Source organism: Thermobia domestica, chromosome 15 (assembly GCF_964235325.1).
Source record: "Thermobia domestica chromosome 15, izTheDome1.hap1.1, whole genome shotgun sequence".
Lineage (NCBI taxonomy): Eukaryota > Metazoa > Arthropoda > Insecta > Zygentoma > Lepismatidae > Thermobia > Thermobia domestica.
In genome coordinates, this window is record NC_137468.1 from 12,372,694 (window position 1) to 12,395,745 (window position 23,052).

Consider the following 23,052-nt stretch of genomic DNA (forward strand, 5'->3'; position numbering starts at 1 on the left):
TATGAACCCAGGAGAATTTGAAATGAAATTTTTGAATTTTACGTCCCACGGTTATGCCGGTTAGGCTAAAGGAGACGGTGATTATGAGAAATGAATGAAATGGTGAAATGAAGAAAGTGGGAGGAAACGGGAGAACCCCGAGAAAACCCACGCACACGGTGTTTGTGCACCACAAAGTTCACTTGGCGGGAGCAGGGTTTGAACCCGAAACCCCATGCACCAGAGGTGAACCCTTTACCACTGAGCCACCGCGGCCCCTCCAGGAGAATCCCCCCCCCCCGAAATCATTTCCTGAAATCATCATTGGTACTTATGATAAAGACCCATCTTTTCTGATTTGCACTGCACGTACAGATAGGTTTTTAATATGAGGAATATTGACAAGTGTTAGAGGGATTTTCGTCATAGAACCGGCATTACTGAGTTTTAAGATGCCTAAAGTCAAGTGCAGTATTGTCATTTCAGTATTTGCTTAGGAGGGGACTGAGAAGAAGGCGGAGAGAAGACTCTGATGTAAACAAAGTTTCATTTATTCATGAGTATATTTGTCCTAAGTTCTGCAATCCCAAATATGCCTTTGTTTTTTAGGTTACCTGTACATATTAGCTTATATTTTGCCATGTTTTAAGGTCATGATGCATGGGTATTTTCAAAGTTTTTAGGTCATTGAAATCCATGCCCTAACTTATCATAGTGCAACAAATTTGCCTTGTTTTCCGATTTCAATTTTTGCAAGGAAAATTGTTGACTAGAAAGCACGTTGAATGGTCGCAGTGTTACAATCGTAATGCGTGTGTAACCTTAGAATTCTCGTTGAGTTATTGTGAGCGCTTTCGTTATAATTGCAACATAGACTCATTACTATCTTTATTGTAACCTGACTACTGACCTGTGTCTAATTATTCAAATCGTCTTTTGTCTTTTCGTAAAGTGTAATTAGTTTGCTTCTAATTGCGTGCAGTATGACAGATAATAATGCATATGTTTGGCTTTGTTTACTAGTCGTGACAATAGCACCGGTCAATGACCGGAACACTTTTCAACGCTGTTGCCACGTGACTGGAGGCTGGGTCGTACATCGCTTTGACTATAGCAATGAATGGGTTAAACATGATGTGCTTTCAGCAATACTTCCGGCATAATTTATTTCCGTAAATAAATGTGCCACCTATGGAATTTTACGATTTTGCGCTGAGCTGTAAATATTACAGTGAAAGAGACATGCTTTTCTTTACAAAGCAGCCATATTTTTCGGTACAAAAAAAAAAAAACGTAACTTTTGGAGCATTGTACGTTTGTTGATACCGGCAATAATAAAATTATATACTCATCCATAGCATGGGGGCCGTGATGGCTCAGTAGTAGAGCTTTCAACTTTGGGGCATGAGGTCCTTGGTTCAATCCCAGCTCGCGCCAAGTGAACGTTGTGGTGGACAAACACCGTGTGCGTTGGTTTTCTCGAGGTTCTCCCTTTCCTCCTACTTTCTTCATTCCCCCTTACCTTCATTTTTCATCATCACCGTCTCCTTTAGCCAAGCCGACATAACCGTGTGGACGTAAAACTTATAGATTTCATTTCATCCATAGCATGTCATTATCACGTGGAAAAAGTATGCTTCCTTTTTTTGCTCTTTCGAGAAAACTTGGAACTCTTTTGAATATTTGTTGTGAAATCTATGTATATTCTGTTTAGGTATAATGTAATAATAAGGCTCTATGCAAATATAATTTACATATATCTTTATTTCTCCATTTCAGATGCACTCGAAGACGGAGCTTCACGTTTTGAGAAGCAAGCCGGAAAATTGAAAAATAAATTTTGGTTGCAAAACATGAAGGTAAATATTACTTTTTTCTTAAAACAAAATGTTAATATTGTACCTTGATTATTACGTAGGTCACTCTTTAGTGATCCATATGAGATTAGAAGTGCCGAAAAAAAAATTGCTTATAGATGTGAAATTCAAAACAAACTTTAAAAGAATAGATAGAATTTTCAATTCAATGTAACAGTAAGGAAGTAATACCGTATGATCTTACAATATATCACTAAAATATTTGGCAAACAGGTGAGTAAAGAGATTTTAGAAAGTGATTTGGAAATTATTTAAAAGAAGTATTTAATTTTCTCATTTGACTCTTAAAGTTGTCCACAATTAGAAATGTATTTATCTTCATTAAGTCCTAGCAACGGAAAGTTACTTACACTAAATACCCTAAGGCAATTTTGAACCATAGTGAAAGTCAAATTTCTTATAATCACAGGATAGTACACATTATAATGACGGAGAAAGTTATTTAATAACTTTTAAAATAGTTGATAAACTTTCCTTTTCAATGGAAATGGTGGAAGACAGCGTGAAACAGCGAAATGGTGCTTAGAATGATTTTGCCTGATCAGAACGATGAAACAACGACTTTGACTTCCTAGTGATATGTAGCAAATAAAAAAACTTTTTTATTCCTATCTTTTGGTCTTGGTTGCAACACGACAGAGTAATGGCATAACTAACAAAATTTAAATTCTAATTATTTGCGAAAAACTCTATAGGTTGAGTGATTTATAGACATTTTTTTCTGGCCATCACGATTACTCGAGATAGCCCAGTCAATAAAGGTTTTTGCAAGGAAAAAATTTGGGTAAAGCTGATTTTCTCTCAAGTGATAGACCACTATGAGAGGAACATTTTCCCAAAAGTCCCCGCCCCTCCCCCTGGAGCTTCTCCCCCCACGCCCCCTCAAAGTTAAAAAATGGGAGTTTTAGAAAAAGGGCCATATCTTCAAAACTAATGGACATATTGACATGCTTCTTTTTTTCTCGTAATCTGTGAAATGTGCTCTACAATTTCGTATTCCTTAAAGTTTTTCATAAACCTAATGGTTTCTTGGCAATTTTAACCTAAAGAGTAAAAAATGAAAAAAATCGCCCGCGCCATTTTGTTTTTCCTCTTATATTTCCTTAGTGAGTTGTGATATGGAAAAATGTTTCAAATAAATCTTAAAGAGCATAAAATTATCTTTTCAACGGTGTATATATTGTGGAGGTTACTCTTAAAATTAGCCATGTAGCGAGGTAAGTTTGAAGACGAGCGGGCTCAAATTTTCGCCTCAAATATCAGTCACTATGTTTCATTTCGAAAGAAAAAATAATAATAACAAAGCTTTTTAAAAATAATAAACCACTGCATTGTTAGAAAAGCATTTTTGCTTAGTCCTGCCTCCCCTGTGAAGCTTTAACCCTTACTCTATCCCCATTACCATTCCAAATTTAAAAATAAGCGTTTCTGACAAAAGGTATTATTTCCAAAACTATTCAACACTGACAATTTTCACATTCTGTTTTATTCTTAAAAAGTGATAAAATTATTTTATTTTATTTTCTATTTTTTTATAAATCTAATAATTTCTAGATAAACAAATAAACTATAAAAATTTGAAATATTTTGTTTGCTCTTCCTTTCCCTATTTTTTGCCTTGGATCTCCTCAGTCAATTGGCGTATGAAATTATATCTATAACATTTTTTTATTATGTTTACATATTAATTTTGAACATGTCCGCTATGCTTACTGCAGTATTTTCAACTTAATCTTCCGTAGCTATACAGTATACTATTTAATTTTCGGATAATGATTCTACAAGTTCTTCTTCGGAATAGAAATGTGAATTTAGGCAAGACAGCCCATACAGTGCTCACACATTGCAGAGCAATCTATTTTAGTTATTTTACATTTACAGTATTGCCTACATCCTTGCTTACACGAACATGATATTATGTACAGAAGCTCGTCTGGTGCAAATGGCTTGGATGTGGGAATAGGTTTCAATGTCTTTTTGGAGCGTCCGTTTTCTTTAATTAATTCTATCCTCCAACCCCATTCTGTGTCAGGAAGTTTATTTCCTAACCATTTCTGTACCTGCAAAACTACTGTGAGCGAATGTTCATTACACGCTTCAGAAGTTAGAGGTAGTTTATCCAGATCGAAGTTAGATCTTAGTGAACTTTTCTTTGTGAAAGACAAAAATCTGTGGTATCGGGCTTCATTCAAATTTGAGTATTTTCCCAAATCATACAAAGCCAAAACTAATTTTTCACCTGTAGATAATATTTCTCCTTTAGATTTTGAAGTATCCAAAAACACTCTGGCCCAGTTTTGAAATTCCGGTGATTTGAGCATATCTATTACTTTTAATATGCACATACCATAAAAACACGATGTCGTGTCACATCCTGTAAACGCATGACAGAACAAAAGTAGTTGCCGGCAATCTCCAAACTTTTCAATCAATGTTTGGATCCTGAAGTACCGTGTGTTCGGAGTCACACCACCTTTCTCTTTACAGAAGCACTTTCTTTCTCAGGAGACAAAGCAGTAAGTAAGACTACCAGGTCAGTATCAGATCCTACAACAATAACTTTTGAAGCAGTTTTCAACTGTTGAATGGCCGTCATTACAATGTCAACATCTGCGTCTTCGTCTGCTGTAATTACAGTCAATCCCCGTTTCACGAGTTCAGACCCCAGAGCCAACGATAATCTCTTCTTATTGTTTCTATTACCTAAGAACTCGTCTTTTCCCGTGGCACAGACTGTGTTTTGACAAAAAATTATGTCTTGTGAAGATTTTTTCGCTTTTTTGTTCTTCATTTTTCGTGGTAGGCTCACTAGGGTAACCATCAAAAACAACGATAGATTTTTGACCATATTTATTAAGAACATGTGTACAATAGTTCTCTAAGACAGCTCCAAAGGTACAATTTTATGGCCATGGCAGATGGTGAAGAAGAAACCCTCCGTCTACAATATATGTTGCATCCTTTACATTAGTTCTTCGATGATTCCTTCTTGAAAAACTTTTATCAAGGATGATTTTGTACCTTTTCGAAGAGAAACTTCGTCAAACAGAGCTGGTGGGCGTACTGCCAATTCATATTCGAAATATGTCTTTAATTTGCTGACGCTATCACAGGCACACAATATCCGATTAAAAAGCTGTTGAGAATTGATATTGACTTCTTTTGATTTTACTCTTGCTGACTTCCGTGTCTTCACCTTTTCTGTGCAGTTTAAGTTCTTGGAAATTTTTACCTTTAATTTTGTTCATGGTAGACAAACCGACATCGTATGCTTGATCACAGTTTATTGAATCATCACAAACAAACCCAGTAGCCAAAGAGACCAGTTCACCAGACAACTTTGTAAAAGGATTGTGTTCTTGTAACCAAGCTGTAAACTTCTGTAAGTCTGGTAAGTCTTTCTTCTTTCTGGATTCTCGTAGTTACACGTGCTGTTCGCTAAACAGCATTGCTGATCTTTCTGCAAAGATAAACAGCATTATAAGGTCAATGCACCTAAGGAGATTAACCCGGAGCTTAATTGTTCTGCTTAAAGTTCTAATTTCCTGCAAGAAATCGTTAAATTTGCTCAAAGCTTCTTTAACAGCTGGTTCTTCTAGAACATCTTGTTCATTAAAACTCTTTTCAAGAAGATCTTTAAAAATATTTTCCAAATATGCAAGAGAGCCATTTATTTCGGAAAAACTGCTCTTCATCACTTTAACAATCGCACAAGCAGTAAGGCTATATGCTCGGACGGCTCTTGCGTATGCGTGACCATTCAAATGTGGTTCACAGTCAGTTTACCGTAAACTGTAGCCCATAGGTCTTCCAAACCACTCCCCTCCATTATCTTTCCAATAGCACCCATAAAAGACATTAATAGATGGAATCCTCCTAGCCTCAGAATAATTTTTGACACTTCACTGTTGGGATTTGCTGACGCTACAATTTCAGCCGCCTTTAAAAACAATGGTTGATCGAACGTAACAATACAGGCACGGCGTTGCTTCTGATATTGTTCTGCAGCATAACTGAGAGCAGAGAAAATTGTTGATGGATTGCTAGGATCCATGTTTATAAAGGGAATTCCTAATATGTATGTATCCTCACAATCTTCTCTTCTACTCATTACGGAGGTCATGAATCCATTCCACCCAGGCTGCATATCTGCGCCTGCAAACCACAAAACATTCATTGGAAATATGGGGTGTACCGTTCGACATTCAATTCCTCTGGTAACTTTCAAGTCATTAAAAACTTCCACAAAAATATTGGAGAGCCCACTACGGTGACTTTTTTGGCATACGAAAGAATACGAATAGTTTCAGGATTAAATGTTCAAAACGGAGTTCGTTTCACCTCCACTTCTGTTTTAACACATTTCCTTAGTGTTCTGAATTTTATCCCTCCATGATATTTGAGGCGAAAATTTCAGCCCGCTCGTCTTCAAACTTACCTCGCTACATGGCTAATTTTAAGAGTAACCCCCACAATATATACACCGTTGAAAAGATAATTTTATGCTCTTTAAGATTTATTTGAAACATTTTTCCATATCACAACTCACTAAGGAAATATAAGAGGAAAAACAAAATGGCGCGGGCGATTTTTTTCATTTTTTACTCTTTAGGTTAAAATTCCCAAGAAACCATTAGATTTATGAAAAACTTTAAGGAATACGAAATTGTAGAGCACATTTCACAGATTACGAGAAAAAAAGAAGCATGTCAATATGTCCATTAGTTTTGAAGATATGGCCTTTTTTCTAAAACGCCCATTTTTTAACTTTGAGGGGGCGTGGGGGGAGAAGCTCCAGGGGGAGGGGCGGGGACTTTTGGGAAAATGTTCCTCTCATAGTGGTCTATCACTTGAGAGAAAATCAGCTTTACCCAAATTTTTTCCGAACTTTGATGTTTTTTGACCTTCATTGACTGGGCTAAGATGAGACCATGAAAAGTTTTGACAAATCTCGTTTAAAAACTACGCATTCTGAAACAAAACTTTCATAGACATTTCTAGTGGATATATTATGATATTTGACACTAATTTAACTACACTTTATGCATAAAGGACAAACCAAAAGGTGTTTACATGCATTTCTTGAAGAATATACATAAAAGTACACTATTCGGTCTTTTGACGGTCTATGATTCTTTCTGGGATGAAAATAGAAAATAAGAAGGAGAAATTAGTTACAATAGCTAAATAGTTAATAACTCAGCCACTAGATGGTAGGGTAATCAATTATATAATGGTTGACAATAGTGTTGAGTCTTTTTTCCTTCGTAAGCCGGGGAGTTGTGCTTAAACACTTAAAACATAATTTTGACAATGCATCACATCTCTACCTGTATTTGATTTTCACTTGAATGCAAGAACATAATCACGTTAAACCCATGGGTTGTCTACTAAAATTCCAAGATGAAATTTCGTGACTTTTTCGTCACCTTTTCTTTCCCAAACCATAAAATTCAGTACCATTCTCAAGAGCGAATTTGGCGCGAATTGGGCCGAATTTTCATGCATGCGATAGAAGTGTGCTTTGCTTCCGATTTGGTAGCGTCTAAAGTCGACCATAGACATTTTTGGTGGCAATTTTGACGCTTTATAGAACAAAATTTTCCAGTCTATACTTTTATTTGTACAGATAAAAAAAATCGTGACCGAAAAGCCAAATTTCGTGACTTTTTCTTGACTTTCGTGACCGTTTTCTGATTTCGTGCCTTTTTTTATGACTTGCGTGACTTTCGTGATCGATAGACACCCTGATCCAGTCATATAGGAAAGAATGATTACTTAATGTTTCATCAAAAATTCAAGTATGTTCATTCCTTATGTACAACATTTACCCTAAATTGTTAAACTATTCGCAAAAGTCCAGTTTGATACCAGTGATGACAACCCATGGTTTGACATTAATTTTACAAATAGAGGTGAAGGAAATTTTCATCAAAATTGACAGCATATATGGGATTTTTCATATATTTATTTCATCGATGCCAATAAACTTCTCTATTAGCGAGAATTAGGCTAATGACACTTTAGTGAACTTGCAATCAGCATCAGTTGTCAAATTTTGTTATTGGAAAGTGCAAATTACTGTGAGAGTGAGTTATGTAGGGACTTGGGAATCTCCAAAAACAAGCAACAAGGCACGTAAGTTGTACTTTAAAGTATAAAAAAGAATCATAAACGGAAGAAAGTAAATTACCAAATGAGAAACAGCTATTTTATGAAACGTCTCACAGAAAATTACCTGGGTAATGAAATTTGCTTAATTTCACAACGTTCAGTAGAATATTACAACAGAAAAGTGTGATGAAAATGCCAAATTCTGACAATAAAATGTGCTAGTTTTCATCAGTAATTTCAATAATCTCTTTTTATCATGAAAAGTACTTACTAGGAATTTAGAAGATCAGAATATACAAATAAGTTACTCAAATATTAGAGAAAGTAAGTGACACACAAGTAGTTTCAATTCTCATATTTATACATTTTGAAAATTTTGTAATTAGTATAGCATGTGGGAAATTTAGCAGTCAAATGGGAATTTCTTCCTTTCGAGATGGGATTTTATAAGGTTCCACGTTGGTATCACTGTTTGATGCAAGAATTTCCAGGTCCACTAATCATTCTCTCATTCTCAAAATTTGAGTTCTACGAGATAAAATTCGCGTGATAAATTTAGATCTCCATTCGTAGATAAAAAAATTTGTACAAATAAAACAAGAAAATTGGCGTCTTGGAAATTTAGTAAGCCTGCAATCATTAAGCAGAAGTGTGAAAGATTTAGACAAAACTGCCACGAAAAACAAGTGACAATAATATCCTTCATAGTGCAATTATCCCTCTATGTAACATAATGTATAATTTAATTATTAACCTGTTCTGTTTTAATGAATAACTTAATTCAGAAGGTTAAAGGAATAAACTATTTGATAAAGTACGCTGCCAATAAGTCGTCATGATATATTTCTTGCGTCATGGTGGATTACAGGACGGAGAAAAACGAGTTGTAAAATCAGTCTTACAAAGTATATCCTCACGAGAGTTGCCAACCTCAGAAAACAAAATTATCGATTTTCATGTTTAAAATTATCGTATATTCGTTACGCACGTGTTAGTTGTAAAAATAAGTATAATACTACTAGTAATATCAATAATATATAATAAACTTATCTGGAATCATCAGTTTCGAACTTCAAATCGGCGTCACTGTCCTCACCATTTAAAAAAATCTTTATTAGCATTACTCTAAGCAACAGAATTTCAACTCCTTCATAAACGTAATTGAATTTACAGAATGAATGCAGAATTGCCATTGGCCAATTCTCAAATCGATATTGGATTTATTTTAGCGGTAATGACTGTTAAAAACCTCAGTGTGTGTTTTTTATAACTATTTAATGCACATCTTTAATTTATTTGCACAGTCAAAAATTGCAAAAAAAGTAAACACAAACAAACTATTTGCTGAGCAAAACAATATATTACATTAACAAACTACATACGTGTTAGTTGGCGAAACTGTAACACGTATATAGTTTTTTTTTTTTTTAATGTAATATATTGTTTTGCTCAGCAAATAGTTTGTTTGTGTTTAGTATATACAAAGCAAAACTTCTACTTATGGAAAATATTGCAAAAAAAGTGTGTATTCTAAAATTATCGTATATTCACCTTTTATCGTAAGGGTATTATCCTATAGCATTAAGGTTAAATTATCGTATATCATGATAGTTATCGTATGGTTGGCATTCCTGATCCTCACCATTGTGCGTAATGAAAGTTGACATTTTATTGAGGCAAAAGGTTGATTTTTTTTCCTTCTAATTCCATTCGATTTTGTATATATACCTGTACAAAATATTTATATTAATTTTTAAATATTTATCTTCACTATTTATTATTATTATTATTATTATTATTATTATTATTATTATTATTATTATTAGCCGTTCTAAATCCCAACAATTTCAAGTAACTTTCTACTTTTTCTGATCATCATTAGTTCCCATAACATTTTTTAAAACTATTTCCGCTTCATCTTTATTTTTATAATCCATCCTGCTTTTCCCTTTACAGGTTTAACTTGAGCTACTTCATTTGGACCCATTTAACATATGGAAAGGCATTAGAAAGAGATGGGGAAATATTTACTTTATTTTCCTGTTCGCGAGCTACTTCCCTAATCTTAAAATATAATTCCTAATCTTAAAGCCTCGCTTCACGCTATCCGTTTTCCGCATGTTTCTTTTGCCTTTGCTAATTTATTTTACTATTAATTTATACATTTATTCTCAGACCCGTGTTTACCCATAGATCACAGTAATTCAGGCCCAGGGCGGAAAATTTTCATAGGAGTGGTATATTAAAAATCGAGATTGAAGTATGGTGTGCGGTAAAAAAAAAAAAAAAAAAAAAAAAAGTTACATTAAAAGTCGAGATTGAAGTATGATGTGTGGTAAAAAGAAAAGAAAAGGCCGTCCTACATTAAAATATGATACTGAAGTATGGTGCGCGGAAAAAAAAAAGACCGTCCGGGGGTGTTACATTAAAAATCCAGATTGAAGTATGATGTGCAGTAAAACGAGGCCGTCCAGGAGTGGTATATTAAAAACCGAGATTGAAGTATGGTGTATGGCAAAAAAAGAGGCCGTCCAGTGGTGTAACATTACAAAACAAGACTGAAGTATGGTGTGCGGTAAGAAAAACAAGGACGTCCAGGGGTGTAACATAAAAAAAAACGAGACTGAAGGATGGTGTGCGGTAAAAAAGAGGCCGTCCAGGGGGTGGTATATTAAAAATCAAGATTGAACTATGGTGTGCGCTAAAAGAAGACCGTCCAGGGGTGGTATATTAAAAATGAAGATTGAAAATGAAATGAAATGAAATCTTTAAGTTTTACGTCCCACGATTATGCCGGTTAGGCTAAAGGAGACGGTGATGATGAGAGATGAGTGAAATGATGGAATGAAGAAAGTGGGAGAAAACGGGAGAACCCTGAGGAAACCTACGAGCACGGTGTTTGTCCACCACAAAGTCCACACGGCGCGAGCTGGGATCGAACCAGGGACAGGGGGTGAACGCTCTACGACTGAGCCACGGCGCCCCCCAAAATGAAGATTGAACTATGGTATGCGGTAAAGAGGCCGTTCACGAGAAAGAAATTTAAGGGAGATGTATACTGAAAACAATGTGGGCAGTGGCGTATTTACAATTTTGTTTTGCGAGGGGCTTTGCTAACTTTCGGGAAGGGGGGCTTTGCCTGAAAATGTAAAAATTCTGTAAGATATTTCATATACTTTACTATAGTAAGTAAGATTTCGGGGGGGGGGGCTTAAGCCCAGAAGCCACCCCCTAAATACGCCACTGAATGTGGTTAGTGACAGCGCGATCAAGTTTTCTCATTAGGGTACTAATGATCCTGGAAGAAGCTGAGGCTTTTGCTTTCTTGCTGCCAGTGTAAATCTGTGCATTTGCTTCTGTAGGCCCTGCCCGATTGCTGGTGCTTCAAGGTAAACGGTGGGTCTATACTGACTACTAAAATAATAGTGGAGAGGAAGATTTTATTGGGTTCAACAGCGTAAAATACCTAAAGAGCAAACCTCATTTACGATTATTTACAATTTATTTCACCTATTCACTTTTCAACTTGACTTAGCTCTCATTTTTATTTATTTGTACTTGTTTATTATTCTTTTTATTAATTTTCATTTTTCAATCCTTTCTTCCCGTACTATACACATTGTTTCTTAATTGACTATTTCTTTGCGCTTCTGCATTCCTACTGATAGGCTATATCCATCTTATCGATTTTATCTTTCTTTTCTAAATTGTATTTACTTACAGCCTAGCACCTATATCACGTAAGTCCGTGATCCTGTATTTTAATATGGCGCCCACATGAAAGCTGCTCAAGCCTTTCTCCATTCTTCACTTTTTTTAAATCTGTTTTTTCTTTCCTACCTGATGAAGTATTCTAACGAAAGAGCTCATATTTTTTTTTTTTACTATTTTTTGTGTAGACCGTGTAATTTAAGACAATTTAAATCATAATTTTAATTATTACGTAATATTATATACAGTAGACATATGACGTAATGATACTGAAATTGTATTTAGTTTATCTTGATTAAATACTGTAAGTGCTGATATATACAAATATAAGGTAACCAAGAATGTTCTGTCGCTCTTCCACCCACCACTTTCGAACATCGATATGTTACCAAAGACGTAATTGGGAGATCAAAAATAGTCCCCATCAGCATCGACGACCTTCTGCCAACGTTCTGGAAGGCCATGGATTCCATCGCGGTAGAACTTTTTGTGGTCTATGAAGCAAAGAAGATATCAAGTGCATTTTACACCTCTACTTGGGATTTGAACTGGCGTCCTCTAAGGTGATTGTCCAAGGAAAGGAACGGGTGATAATCAGACGGTGCAATGTCTGGGGAGTATGGCAGATGCAATAGTGTTTCCCATCTAAGGCGTAGAATGGTGTCCCGGGACATCCTAGCCACGTGGGGCTTAGCATTGTCCTATAAAGAAGGACCCCTTTGTGATTCAGAAACTCAAATCTCCAGATGCACGATGCCACGAGCAGTCCACCAAACACACAGAAGGACCTTCTTCTTGTGCAGTGCTGGTTTCGGCTGTTTTGGAACCGGTTCATGGGATGCTAACCAATGATGACGGCGCCGTGGAGCTTCGTACAGGACCCACTTCTTCTCACATGTCAACACCCTATCCAGAAATGGCTCCTTCCTCAGATGAAACAGCAAAGAAACACAGGTGTCCGCTTACGTTGCCTTCTGGCCCGGAGTCAAATCATGTAGGACCCATCGACCCAACCTTAGTGTTTCTCAAGTTGTTGGAGGTGCTGCCGTATGGTTTTTCCACTCACACTGAATTTTAGTCTCAGTTCCTTACATGCCTGGCCACTGTTTGCCTCAACTGCTGCATAAAGATCTTTATTTTGTACATGTGTTGGTCTTCAGGCACGTGGTGCGTCTTAGAGTGTTTCGTTACCGTCCTTAATTTGTTAAACCATCGCTGCACTGCCCGCGTAGTCACGACACCCTCACCAAAAGGCGTGGCAGGAGCGGCGTTTGATCCCAGTTTGAACTCGTAGAGCATACACGTCCTTATGATGCTCTGTGGAAGTCCCATGTTCACTCTGTTCTTACGCAAGTTCACGGTGTAACTGAACTGCCAGAACCAGGTAGTATGTTGGATATATCCACACCAACAATGGACCTTCACCTTATCTCCATTTGCATTCAACTCACGGTGTGAGGGCCAATTGAACACAGACCTCCACAAAAAGCGACATAACTTTCTTGGTTACTTTATATAAACATGTATGTACTGTATGTGTGCCAATTGTATACATTTGTTGAGTTAGTATGTCTTTTCTTATGTGAAAACGAAGTAAATAACTACAAGTGATATCATAGTATGAAGTTTCTAAACACATTCAGTTAAACAATAACATACCCTTTTCTTTTTTTTACAGATGATGATAATCATGGGACTGATTGGGCTTGTAGTAATAGGTGTTTTAGTTCGTAAGTACATTCAATTGTTTCTTGCATTACTTTTGGAAAAACTAACAAAATATACATGTTTAAAACGCGTATATATTTTCATGCTATATTATGGTCCATTTTGAACATACTCTCTTCTATTTAGGGAACATCGCTGGTAAAACTTTTAATATATTCTATTAGTACGACAATATTGGGAACGTAGTTTGCTTTTAAACTGAGACAAATTTGTTTCTGTTGCTATTAATTGCTCCAAAGTTTCAGAACTGGGTTTATCTGATCTAAAATGAACCACAATCATGAAGAAATTCAATCCCAATAATGTACACTCACCATTAGAAGAAAATGTCATACTTCATGTATAAACTGTATATACTCAATATACATTTTCTTCTGACGCGGACTGTACAATGACTGAATCCAAACTACATTTACTCCACAAGGGATCGAATTCCAAATGTACTACAATAAAAGATAACGTTCTTGCCTTAGACTCAAGGGATCCGTGTTCAACTTCCGATTTATATCGCATGTTAAGGTGTATATTCAGGACTTTCTTCATTATTACTCTCAAAATTTTAGTTGGACTGATTGTGCGAAAGTTTCCAGGCTAATCAAACGTCACAAATTTATTGTGTTGAAAAAATATCTTGTCTGTTCACAAAAACACATTATTTAATTTGTGAATTATTATTTAAAATAAAAGTTTTTCGGAATGTTTCTTTTAGAAGTCTTTGATGTCCATTCATTTGATAGATCCATCTTTATTGTAATTTACATTGACGTATTCCTTTTATTCACATTCGAAGTCCACATTTCTGAGGCTCGTTTCGCTTTTGCACGGTCCCACACATCCTCTTCTTTTTATTTTCATAACCTTATTCACACAATCTTTTTTTTTTTTTGACCCTTCTCTCCCTCTTTTAGCTTCTATCACCGTTTTTTCACTCTCTTGCCTATATAATTCTATTTTTCTCATGATGTGCCAATATCGTTATAATCTTTTCTGTACTTTCTTCAAAATCTATTATGAGTGCTGCCATCTATTCTTTGTTTGTGATCGTATCCATCTTAGTGACAGCACATATTCCATTTTAGAATTTTCATTTCTAAATATCTTAAATTCCCCTGTTTCTGCTTCATAGAACATTGAGAATTTCAGTAATTATTTTATGTTTCATTGGAATGGTAATAAACTGTAATAACTATGGACATATCCTATATCACATCATCATCATCATCATCATCATCATCATCATCATCATCGTATTCTGCCATTATTGGCAGGTCATTTGCTGCAACTGAGAAGCTTCCACGCTCCACGGTCTTCCGCTAATCTCTTCATCTTCACGTACGACTTTTCTGTTTTGATATCGTCCATTAATTGTAGTCTCCTTCGCCCTCTCCCTCTCTTTACTGCCACCATACCCACTAGCACGTCCCTCATGATATAGATTCTTCTTAGCCAATGTCCCAACCAATTTCTCTTGCTCTTCTTAACATTTAAAATTGTTATTTTCTCTCCACCATTTCTAACACTCTCTCATTCGTTTTCCGCTTGACTCAGCTAATTCTCTTCATTCTTCTCCACACCCACATGTCGATAAGTTCCAGTCGTTTACATCATTTTTGCGTAATGTATCTGTATATCATATAGAGATACCAAAACCTTCATATGTTGTTGAGCTGTTTATTTGCAGTCCCTCGTACCGTGGTGTTTGTAACAGGAGATGAATTATGATACAATTCAAAGATTTTAAAGACAGAACCTACTATTAAAATAGGACTTAAACAACTACTCGAGTGCTTCTTATCTGATTAACAAGAAAATTCCCGCAAAATCAATCTAATTGAAAATTTCTCAAAGGGATTAATGTAAGCAATTTTTACTAAAAAGAACTGAACAAAAAAGATAAAACTTATTAAACTATAATATTACAATTATCCAACAAAACAATAAACTTGCAAAATTTCTCAACAAATTTTGTACTAAAAAGAGATAACCAACTTATCAACAAAAGTAACCATGTTAAAAAAATAAACAAGTAAATAAAAGAAATAGCAAGTTTAGTATTAATTATGCTTATAAATTTAATCTTTTTGTCTTGTTTTGCTTTAATTTGCTTAGAAAATAAAAGTTAGGATACTAAAGCATTAAGAAAGAAGTACTACGCTATTTTAAAAGTATTATATTAAAATATTTAAATATGTGGAAGTAAAAGTAAGCAAGGAGGGAGATGAGAATGCAATATTAATAACAAAATTAATATTCGTAAAATAAATAAATAAATAAATAAAAACTGAGGCTATATAAAAAGGTAAGCACTCGCTCTTTCCGTCCTCCCTCATAATTCAGGATCCACGGTTAGTACAGAAATATGGCTTCACATTTTGTTTATTTCGATACATACAGGAGACAATATAGCCAGCATTACGCTCTTGCTGCCTACCGTCATAAGGTGCTCGGTACATGAACACAGGATTGTCCAATCACAGCAGAGGTTTCTGTGGTACAACCCACGTGGTCCGAAATGAGCCCACCGACCTCAGGAGTGAGAGAGTGGGTGGTAGTTCTGAGAAGAGGACTAGGTGGCGTAGAGGTTACCGCATCGACACGGTATATCGGAGGTCCCGGGTTCGAGTCTCGATCCAGTCAGTTACTTTTCCACTCTTCGTGTGTTATATTATAATATAATATATGTTTATTGTCGAAGCTAAGGAACGCGAACGAAAGATATAATACCTGAAGGCCTTGTTTCGACATTTACTTAAATATCTTTCCATAATGAGAATAACTAATATCTTTTCAGTTGTAATTTGTACCTATTTTTCTTTAAGACAAGTACTGTTAAGAGTCTTCTACAACTGTAATCCTGCAGGGATTTGATATGTCGCATTACATGTTCCACTAAATGATGGGCATAATTAGAATCTTGACCCCAAATGCCATTACTTCTAAATTTCTTGTCCATTAATTTAGTTTTTGTTTCATTAAGTAGCTCCTCATTTGCCCTTGCGACATTAGGCCAATAGCAAAGAATCTTGAATCTTAACTGAAATCGCGCCTACGAAAACAAATGTACTAGCCAGAAGCCATGGGAAACGTTTCGAGATACACAATGACAAAGACCGTAGACTAATTATTAAAGATAAACTATAGCCTGTGATAATAATAATAATTTTATAGGTTTATCACGATTAATTATATGTTTCATTAGTACTACCAAGAGGGTACACCGCAATTAATGTCGTACTTCTGTTAGTTGTGATAATCGCTTTGATTGCTTTTGTCGTTTTCTCTAAAAAACAAAATCATTTGATGTACACTGTAACTCAAAATCAAATATTTCGAAAATGTTTAGATAATGCATGGCTTCGTAAGATATTGGTAACATAATGTGCATGACCTGTTTTTTCAATGTTAGAGCATGTTAATTCTGCTAAGTATATTAAATACGAGGCGCATGATAAAAAAAGTGTTCTTTTTAAAATTTGAAACAATTGTCATTGATATACTAATACATACCTTGGCTATTTTTAGACATAGTCACCATGCACCTCCAGACATTTTCGTATACCCTCTTTATAAAACTCTGTTGTCTGAGAGTGCAGCCAGTCAGAACTGATGTCTTGAGCACTTCACTGCCCTTGAAATGCTTCAATGCAAGTCACTTTTTGAGGTGAAGGAAAAAGAAAGATATCGCTGGGGTGCAAGTTAATGGCTCTAAAGGGTGATGATTGAATAGTTCCCTTCGAAATCATTCAATTGTCTGAACACTACGGGCACCTGTGTGTGAGCGGAAGTTGTTATGAATCAGAAGAATTCCAGAGAGTAGTATTTCTCTCTGCCGATTTTGGATGGCAAGTTGCAGATTATTCCGTGTTTTTGGCAATACATCTGTTGTAATTGTTCATCCTGGTTTCAAGAATTCCACAAGAATTACAACATTAGTTCGCAAAATACGTTTTCCATGATTTGCTGTACTGATAGTGTCCCTTTGAATTTCTTCGCTTTAGGAGAACCAGAGTGCTGCCGTTATATTGACTGGTGCTTCGACTCCCCAGTAGCGATCGAAGGTTTCATCCCCCGTCATTATGTGGGAGGTTTCATCCCCCGTCATTCTCACCACCACCCCTCCAGCTGGCAAAAAAAAAAAAAAAAAAAAATCACGTGCAGCTGTCATCCTTTACCCTGTAGTGAGCATCTGTCAGCATTTTTGGCACCTAGCTCGCACACCGTTTGTAGTAACCCAGCTTGTCAGTCCCAATTTAATACATTATATTCGCAGAAACTTCTGGAAACTCTTTGGTGAATTCAGTTATTGTGAACCGGTGATTAGATCACACTTTCTCGTTAACACGTTCCACCAGATCATCCGTTTGTACACTAGGCCTTCCGCTACGCTCATCGTCATGACCATTTGATGAGAAACTCTTTATGCCCTTCCAGGAACTCTTTGCAACATTGCCTGTTCTTCCCTTCACTCATTACTGTCAGTTCGTAAATGGCACACAATTCCTGATGAATGTCAGCTGCATTTTGTCCCTTGGCGTTCAGAAATCTTCCCACATAGCACACTGCGTCCCTGGGATGTTCTATTTTGATCCCAATCATCCCATTCGGTTCCCGGGATTATCGGGACAATGAGAAGACATCGCATGGACGTCCTGAAGGATTCCCATGTAGGATGTTCACGGGACGTCCCAGATGGGACAGGAGGTCCGAGGGAAAACCAATAGACATCCCTTCGTGGTCCCGTTGAATATTCCGTATCCCGGGATATTAGCGGACATCTGGATCTCCCGCGGAAATCCTGTGGATGTCCCGGGAGCCCATTCGGATAATACCGGGATGTCCCGTCGTCCGTTGCGGGCTCAGTCTCGGACATCCCGTGGACGTACTTGTGCTATGTGGGTTATGACAGATTTGGCGTGATTTTGTATTACGACAACCATTTCACCTTACTGCTACGCGCATACGCAACTTTACTCGGACGATTCTATCTCTGTTTCAAGCGCAGAATACTAAATACTAGACCATGCTCCTGCGCATTCTCAACTTATCAGTGTTGCCAACCCCGCGTAAAAATATCGGATCTTTTTTTTTTTTTTTTGGACATGCGCCTCGTAGTTAATATTTACATGTAACAGTGAACTGTTCTACTCAAATAATGAAATTGATATTTATTACAATTATGCAAAAAAATCCGAACTTGTGTTTACTACATATTCAGTAGTAGAATTACGTAGATATACCCACCAAATTTAAAGAAGGTTTATAACAATACAACTTCATTTAATGTCATTTATCGAAAATAGAATGAACATTATTGTATGCTAGTCACTTATCTTCTACGAAGTCCAAAAATACTTTTGAATGCGGTTTCTGTACAAATATATCTACTTATTTTCCTCATCCATTTTAATATATATATATATATATATATATATATATATATATATATATATATATATATATATATATATATAATTTAATACTTATTCTGAGTACTATTTTAAGCTAAAAAATATTAGTTTAGAAATAATTAGGATTGCTAGGTATTCAAATTTAAAAGTAAGGGAAATCTCGGAAATGATAGCCTAAACTATCCTAATACAACATTATTAGAACTTTCATTATTTAGGGAATAATCTTCCTACGTGTAAAATACTTGGTTACATCCTCTGTATTAGATTTACTTATACTTCTGTAGATACAACATTTCGGCACAACAATAATGCCTTCCTCAGATTGTTTTCCTTCCTAAGAGTTACAGAAACGGAGACGTATGTGCATTTTCTCTGCATAGGAAATGTAGAACTTCTGTACCTAATTTTCACATGTTATTCATACGTAATTTTAATGATTCGTGCTTTAATAACTTATATAATACTATGAGCGCGACGATTATTAGATTAGGCAATTCAATTCTTACCATATTTTTTAATAAAAATTTACTATCGCCTTCGCTGCATTATTACACCGTGATGTGCATTTGTTTGCGTAGTTTTATCCTTGAGCACTTGGTGTGTATACTGTTTCCTAAGGGACTTGGTCAATCTCCCTACAACTTGAGTTGGTAAAGAGTGCAAAGTGAAAATGAAAAAGTAAAGTAAAATAAAATAAATAAATAAATAAATAAATAAATTAAAAAATAAATTTTATGCTTGCGCGAAATATCAGCAATATGAGCCTCAGAGCCTGGTTATATGGCTGTAGACTGTATATGATATATTGCATTATATTCAAAAAATTGTATGAAATATCAGGTTGTCTAAAGAGCATGGAATCTTTGGAGGTCAAAATTGAGAATATACAGGGTGTTTCAAAACAACACCAACAAACGTTTGGGAGGTGATTCCTGACACCAAGATAAGACAAAAAGTATAGACCAACCTGGGTGCACAAATGCTTCCTTTCGGAGTTATAGGCTGCCAAAAAAAAAAAAAGACTCTAAAGGTTATAACTCCAGAACTATGGGACCTACCGTAATTGGGTCAAGATTTCACTTAGGAACTAGTATGTGCCCTATCCAAAAATACATGTTTCAGAATCATGCGGTACTTCCGCAACAATCTTTAAAGAGGTAGCTGGTGATTACTTCCGTAGCCAAATTCCTTCTATATAAATTGTTGCGTGAGTACCTCAGGACTTTTGGATAGAGCACATACTAGCTCCTAAGTGAAGTCTTGACCCAACTACGGTAAGTCCCATAGTATTGGAGCTAAGGACCTTTAAAGTTCATATTTTCATGTTTTCGGCAGACTATAACTCCGAAAGGAAGCTTTTGTGCACCCAGCTTGGTCTATACTTTTTGTCTTATCTTGGTATCAGGAATCATTTCCTAAGCGTTTTGTTGCTGTTTTGAAACACCCTGTATTTATTATGATTTGAAAATAACTTTATGAAAACATACATGAGCAGTCAAATTTCCAGCAACGCTATAATACCGTCGCCACTGAGCCACTAAGCCAAGCTTCTGATTCACCTTCCCTATTTTCACGGGTTTCAGAAAAAACAGTAAAAAGAAAAAGTGGGGATAGGAAAGAAAATTCTTTTTTGGTTCCTGTTGCAAATACGAGGAATACCTGTTTTTCAACCTTTGTTAAGTCAGCAGGTGAAGACCACATGAGATGACGAAACGTGAATGAGACAGAGTTGTTCATTGGACGTTGTCAATCCCCAACGCCGATAGAGAGACTTTGATATTCAATCATTCTAGAATAACAAGTGTGAAGTCATGTCGAATACAATCGAAGCGCCCGCCAAGTGTGAACTACATAATGTGATTCGATTTCTCCAGACAGAAGGGCGTAATACAGAGTGAAGAACTTACCCACTTACACTACAAGATTAGCCAATGGTGGAAAACTGTGGGAGCAGGCAATGCGTGAATCATGTGGTTTGTGAAAGTCGTAGGTTATGATTTCTGAACTGGCTGATTTTGGAATTTTAGGTTAATCAACATCCGCTTGAGGAAATCGAAATACGTCATGTAGTTCACACTTAGCGGCTGCTTTGATTAGACTTGATATTTTTCCAAGCTCGCTACTCTACAATGATTCAACGACAGAATTTGTCTGTCGGTGTGGGCGATTGGTAATGTCTAATGAACAATTTTGTCTAATCCCCGTTTCGTTATCTCATGTGGTATCCCTCTGGTGACTAAACGGAAATTGAAATAACGTATATCTCTTGTACAGAGTACATATAGAATGATGTTTTCAACATTAATATTGCCTTGTTCATATCTTAGTACGGACATCGAAATCAAATCAGTATGTGACAGAGCACTCACTAATAACTGCTCACTGTTTCTTCATCCCTCATTCCTAGGGTTCCCAACTAGCAGGTATTTCACCAGCCTGGCCGGAAATATTGCTATTATTTTGATTAAAGCCGATAACCGGTACAAACTTCTTCCCAACCTCTTTACGACCAGTGTTTTGAAATCTGTAATCCAGAATAAAACATCAAACATCGAAATTCTTCAACAGTGCCTTTAGAGACACAAATTTCCGTTGTATTGTATATTAAGCGATATTTTTTAATCTATAGCAATTTTTTCATTCATTTAACATAAGAAATTTGATAATAATTAGATTTTATTGTGTAACATCATTCTTTTCAACAATAAAGAGAGAAGTATATAACTTGTTATCATTATGCGGCCTAAATATAGGGATGAATTTAATCTTTTGACTACCAACGGGATACATGTGTCCCATGCGAATAATTCAAACATAGTTGGAAATTCTTTTTAGAAAATTCTAATATATGTATACAGGATGTTTCAAAACAACACCGACAACGTTGGGGAGGTGATTCCTGACACCAAGATAAGACAAAAAGTATAGACCAACCTGGGTGCACAAATGCTTCCTTTCGGAGTTATAGGCTGCCGAAAACAAACAAACAAACAAACAAAAAAAAGTACTTTAAAGGTCCTAACTCCAAAACTATGGGACCTACCGTAGTCGGGTCAAGATTTCATTTAGAAATTAGTATGTGCCCTATCCAAACATACATGTTTCAGAATCCTGCGATACTTCCGCAACAATCTTTAAAGAGGTAGCTGGTGATCACTTCCGTAGCCAAATTCCCTGTATAAAAACTGTTGTGTGAGTATCTTAGGATTCTGAAACATGGATATTTGGATATGGCTCATATTAGTTCCTAAGAGAAATTTTTACCCGACTTCAGTAGGACTCTTAGTTTTGGAGCTATGGACCTTTAAAGTTTTCATTTTTTCATGTTTTCGGCAGCCTATAACTCCGAAAGGAAGCATTTGTGCACACAATTTGGTCTATACTTTTTGTCTTATCTTGGTGTCAGGAATCACCTTTCAAACGTTGTTAGTATTGTTTTGTTGTTTTTCCATCGGTTCAGGTGTGACCAAGAGACTGTGTTTAGTTTCCAACACTGTGTACAGATGTCAGGAATATCCCACATTATAGGAGTCGTACATGTACATATAAAAGAATATTCACATTACAAAAATATTGGTAGTCAAATGGCAAATAACTCTTAGATATTTCGTGAGTACAAATTGTTGCATTGCTTAGTTTCACGTCCCTAGCTGCTGCGTATGACAACTTGCCTTAAATTTCTACTTCCTTCCTTAGGACTTCTTAAAGCAATTTCCTGTAGTTGAAGTATAACTTTGAAGAGTGAGTTTCATTTTGTAAGCCCAAAATTATCAAGTTAGGATTAACATATTTTTGTACATCTGTTTCGATAACTTTAAAGAAGTGGCAATTACTGGTAAATAGGCTGCACTAAAATGATCAATATCGACTTCAGTGTCTCATTTCTAGCACAATGTGTATCTATTAAGCTTATTAGTGAATGTACTAGGGATATGCAGAATACAGGTGGTCCACGATAGTACATTTTCCTTCCCATGGATGGGTCTGAACAAAGAAATCTCACACTTTTGCCTATATCATTGGGAATTTTAAGGGTGTGCCGGTAATTTTATTTTCCAGAGTTGGGAACCCTATTCATTCCACTAACCTGTATTCAAAATTCCAATATTAAATTTTCAAAGGAGTTATGTTCTCCAAATTTTAAAACAGTCATTTGTTTTACAGTTGTTTTGAAATACATAAGATAGGGCTAACTTCACTTCAAAAGATGTTCAAATACCGTAAGACTTTGC

At 35.9% G+C, this 23,052-nt stretch overlaps 1 protein-coding gene across 1 annotated transcript in view; it reads left to right on the forward strand.

Annotated features, from left to right (window-relative positions):
• Positions 1-23,052, forward strand: part of LOC145672078 (neuronal synaptobrevin-like) — an 89,231-nt gene that overhangs the window by 60,583 nt on the left and 5,596 nt on the right. Inside the window, exons 4-5 of the mRNA XM_081741330.1 lie at positions 1,759-1,838; positions 13,360-13,411. Of these exons, the coding sequence (XP_081597456.1) occupies positions 1,759-1,838; positions 13,360-13,411 (132 nt within the window). The remainder of the gene's footprint in view (positions 1-1,758; positions 1,839-13,359; positions 13,412-23,052) is intronic.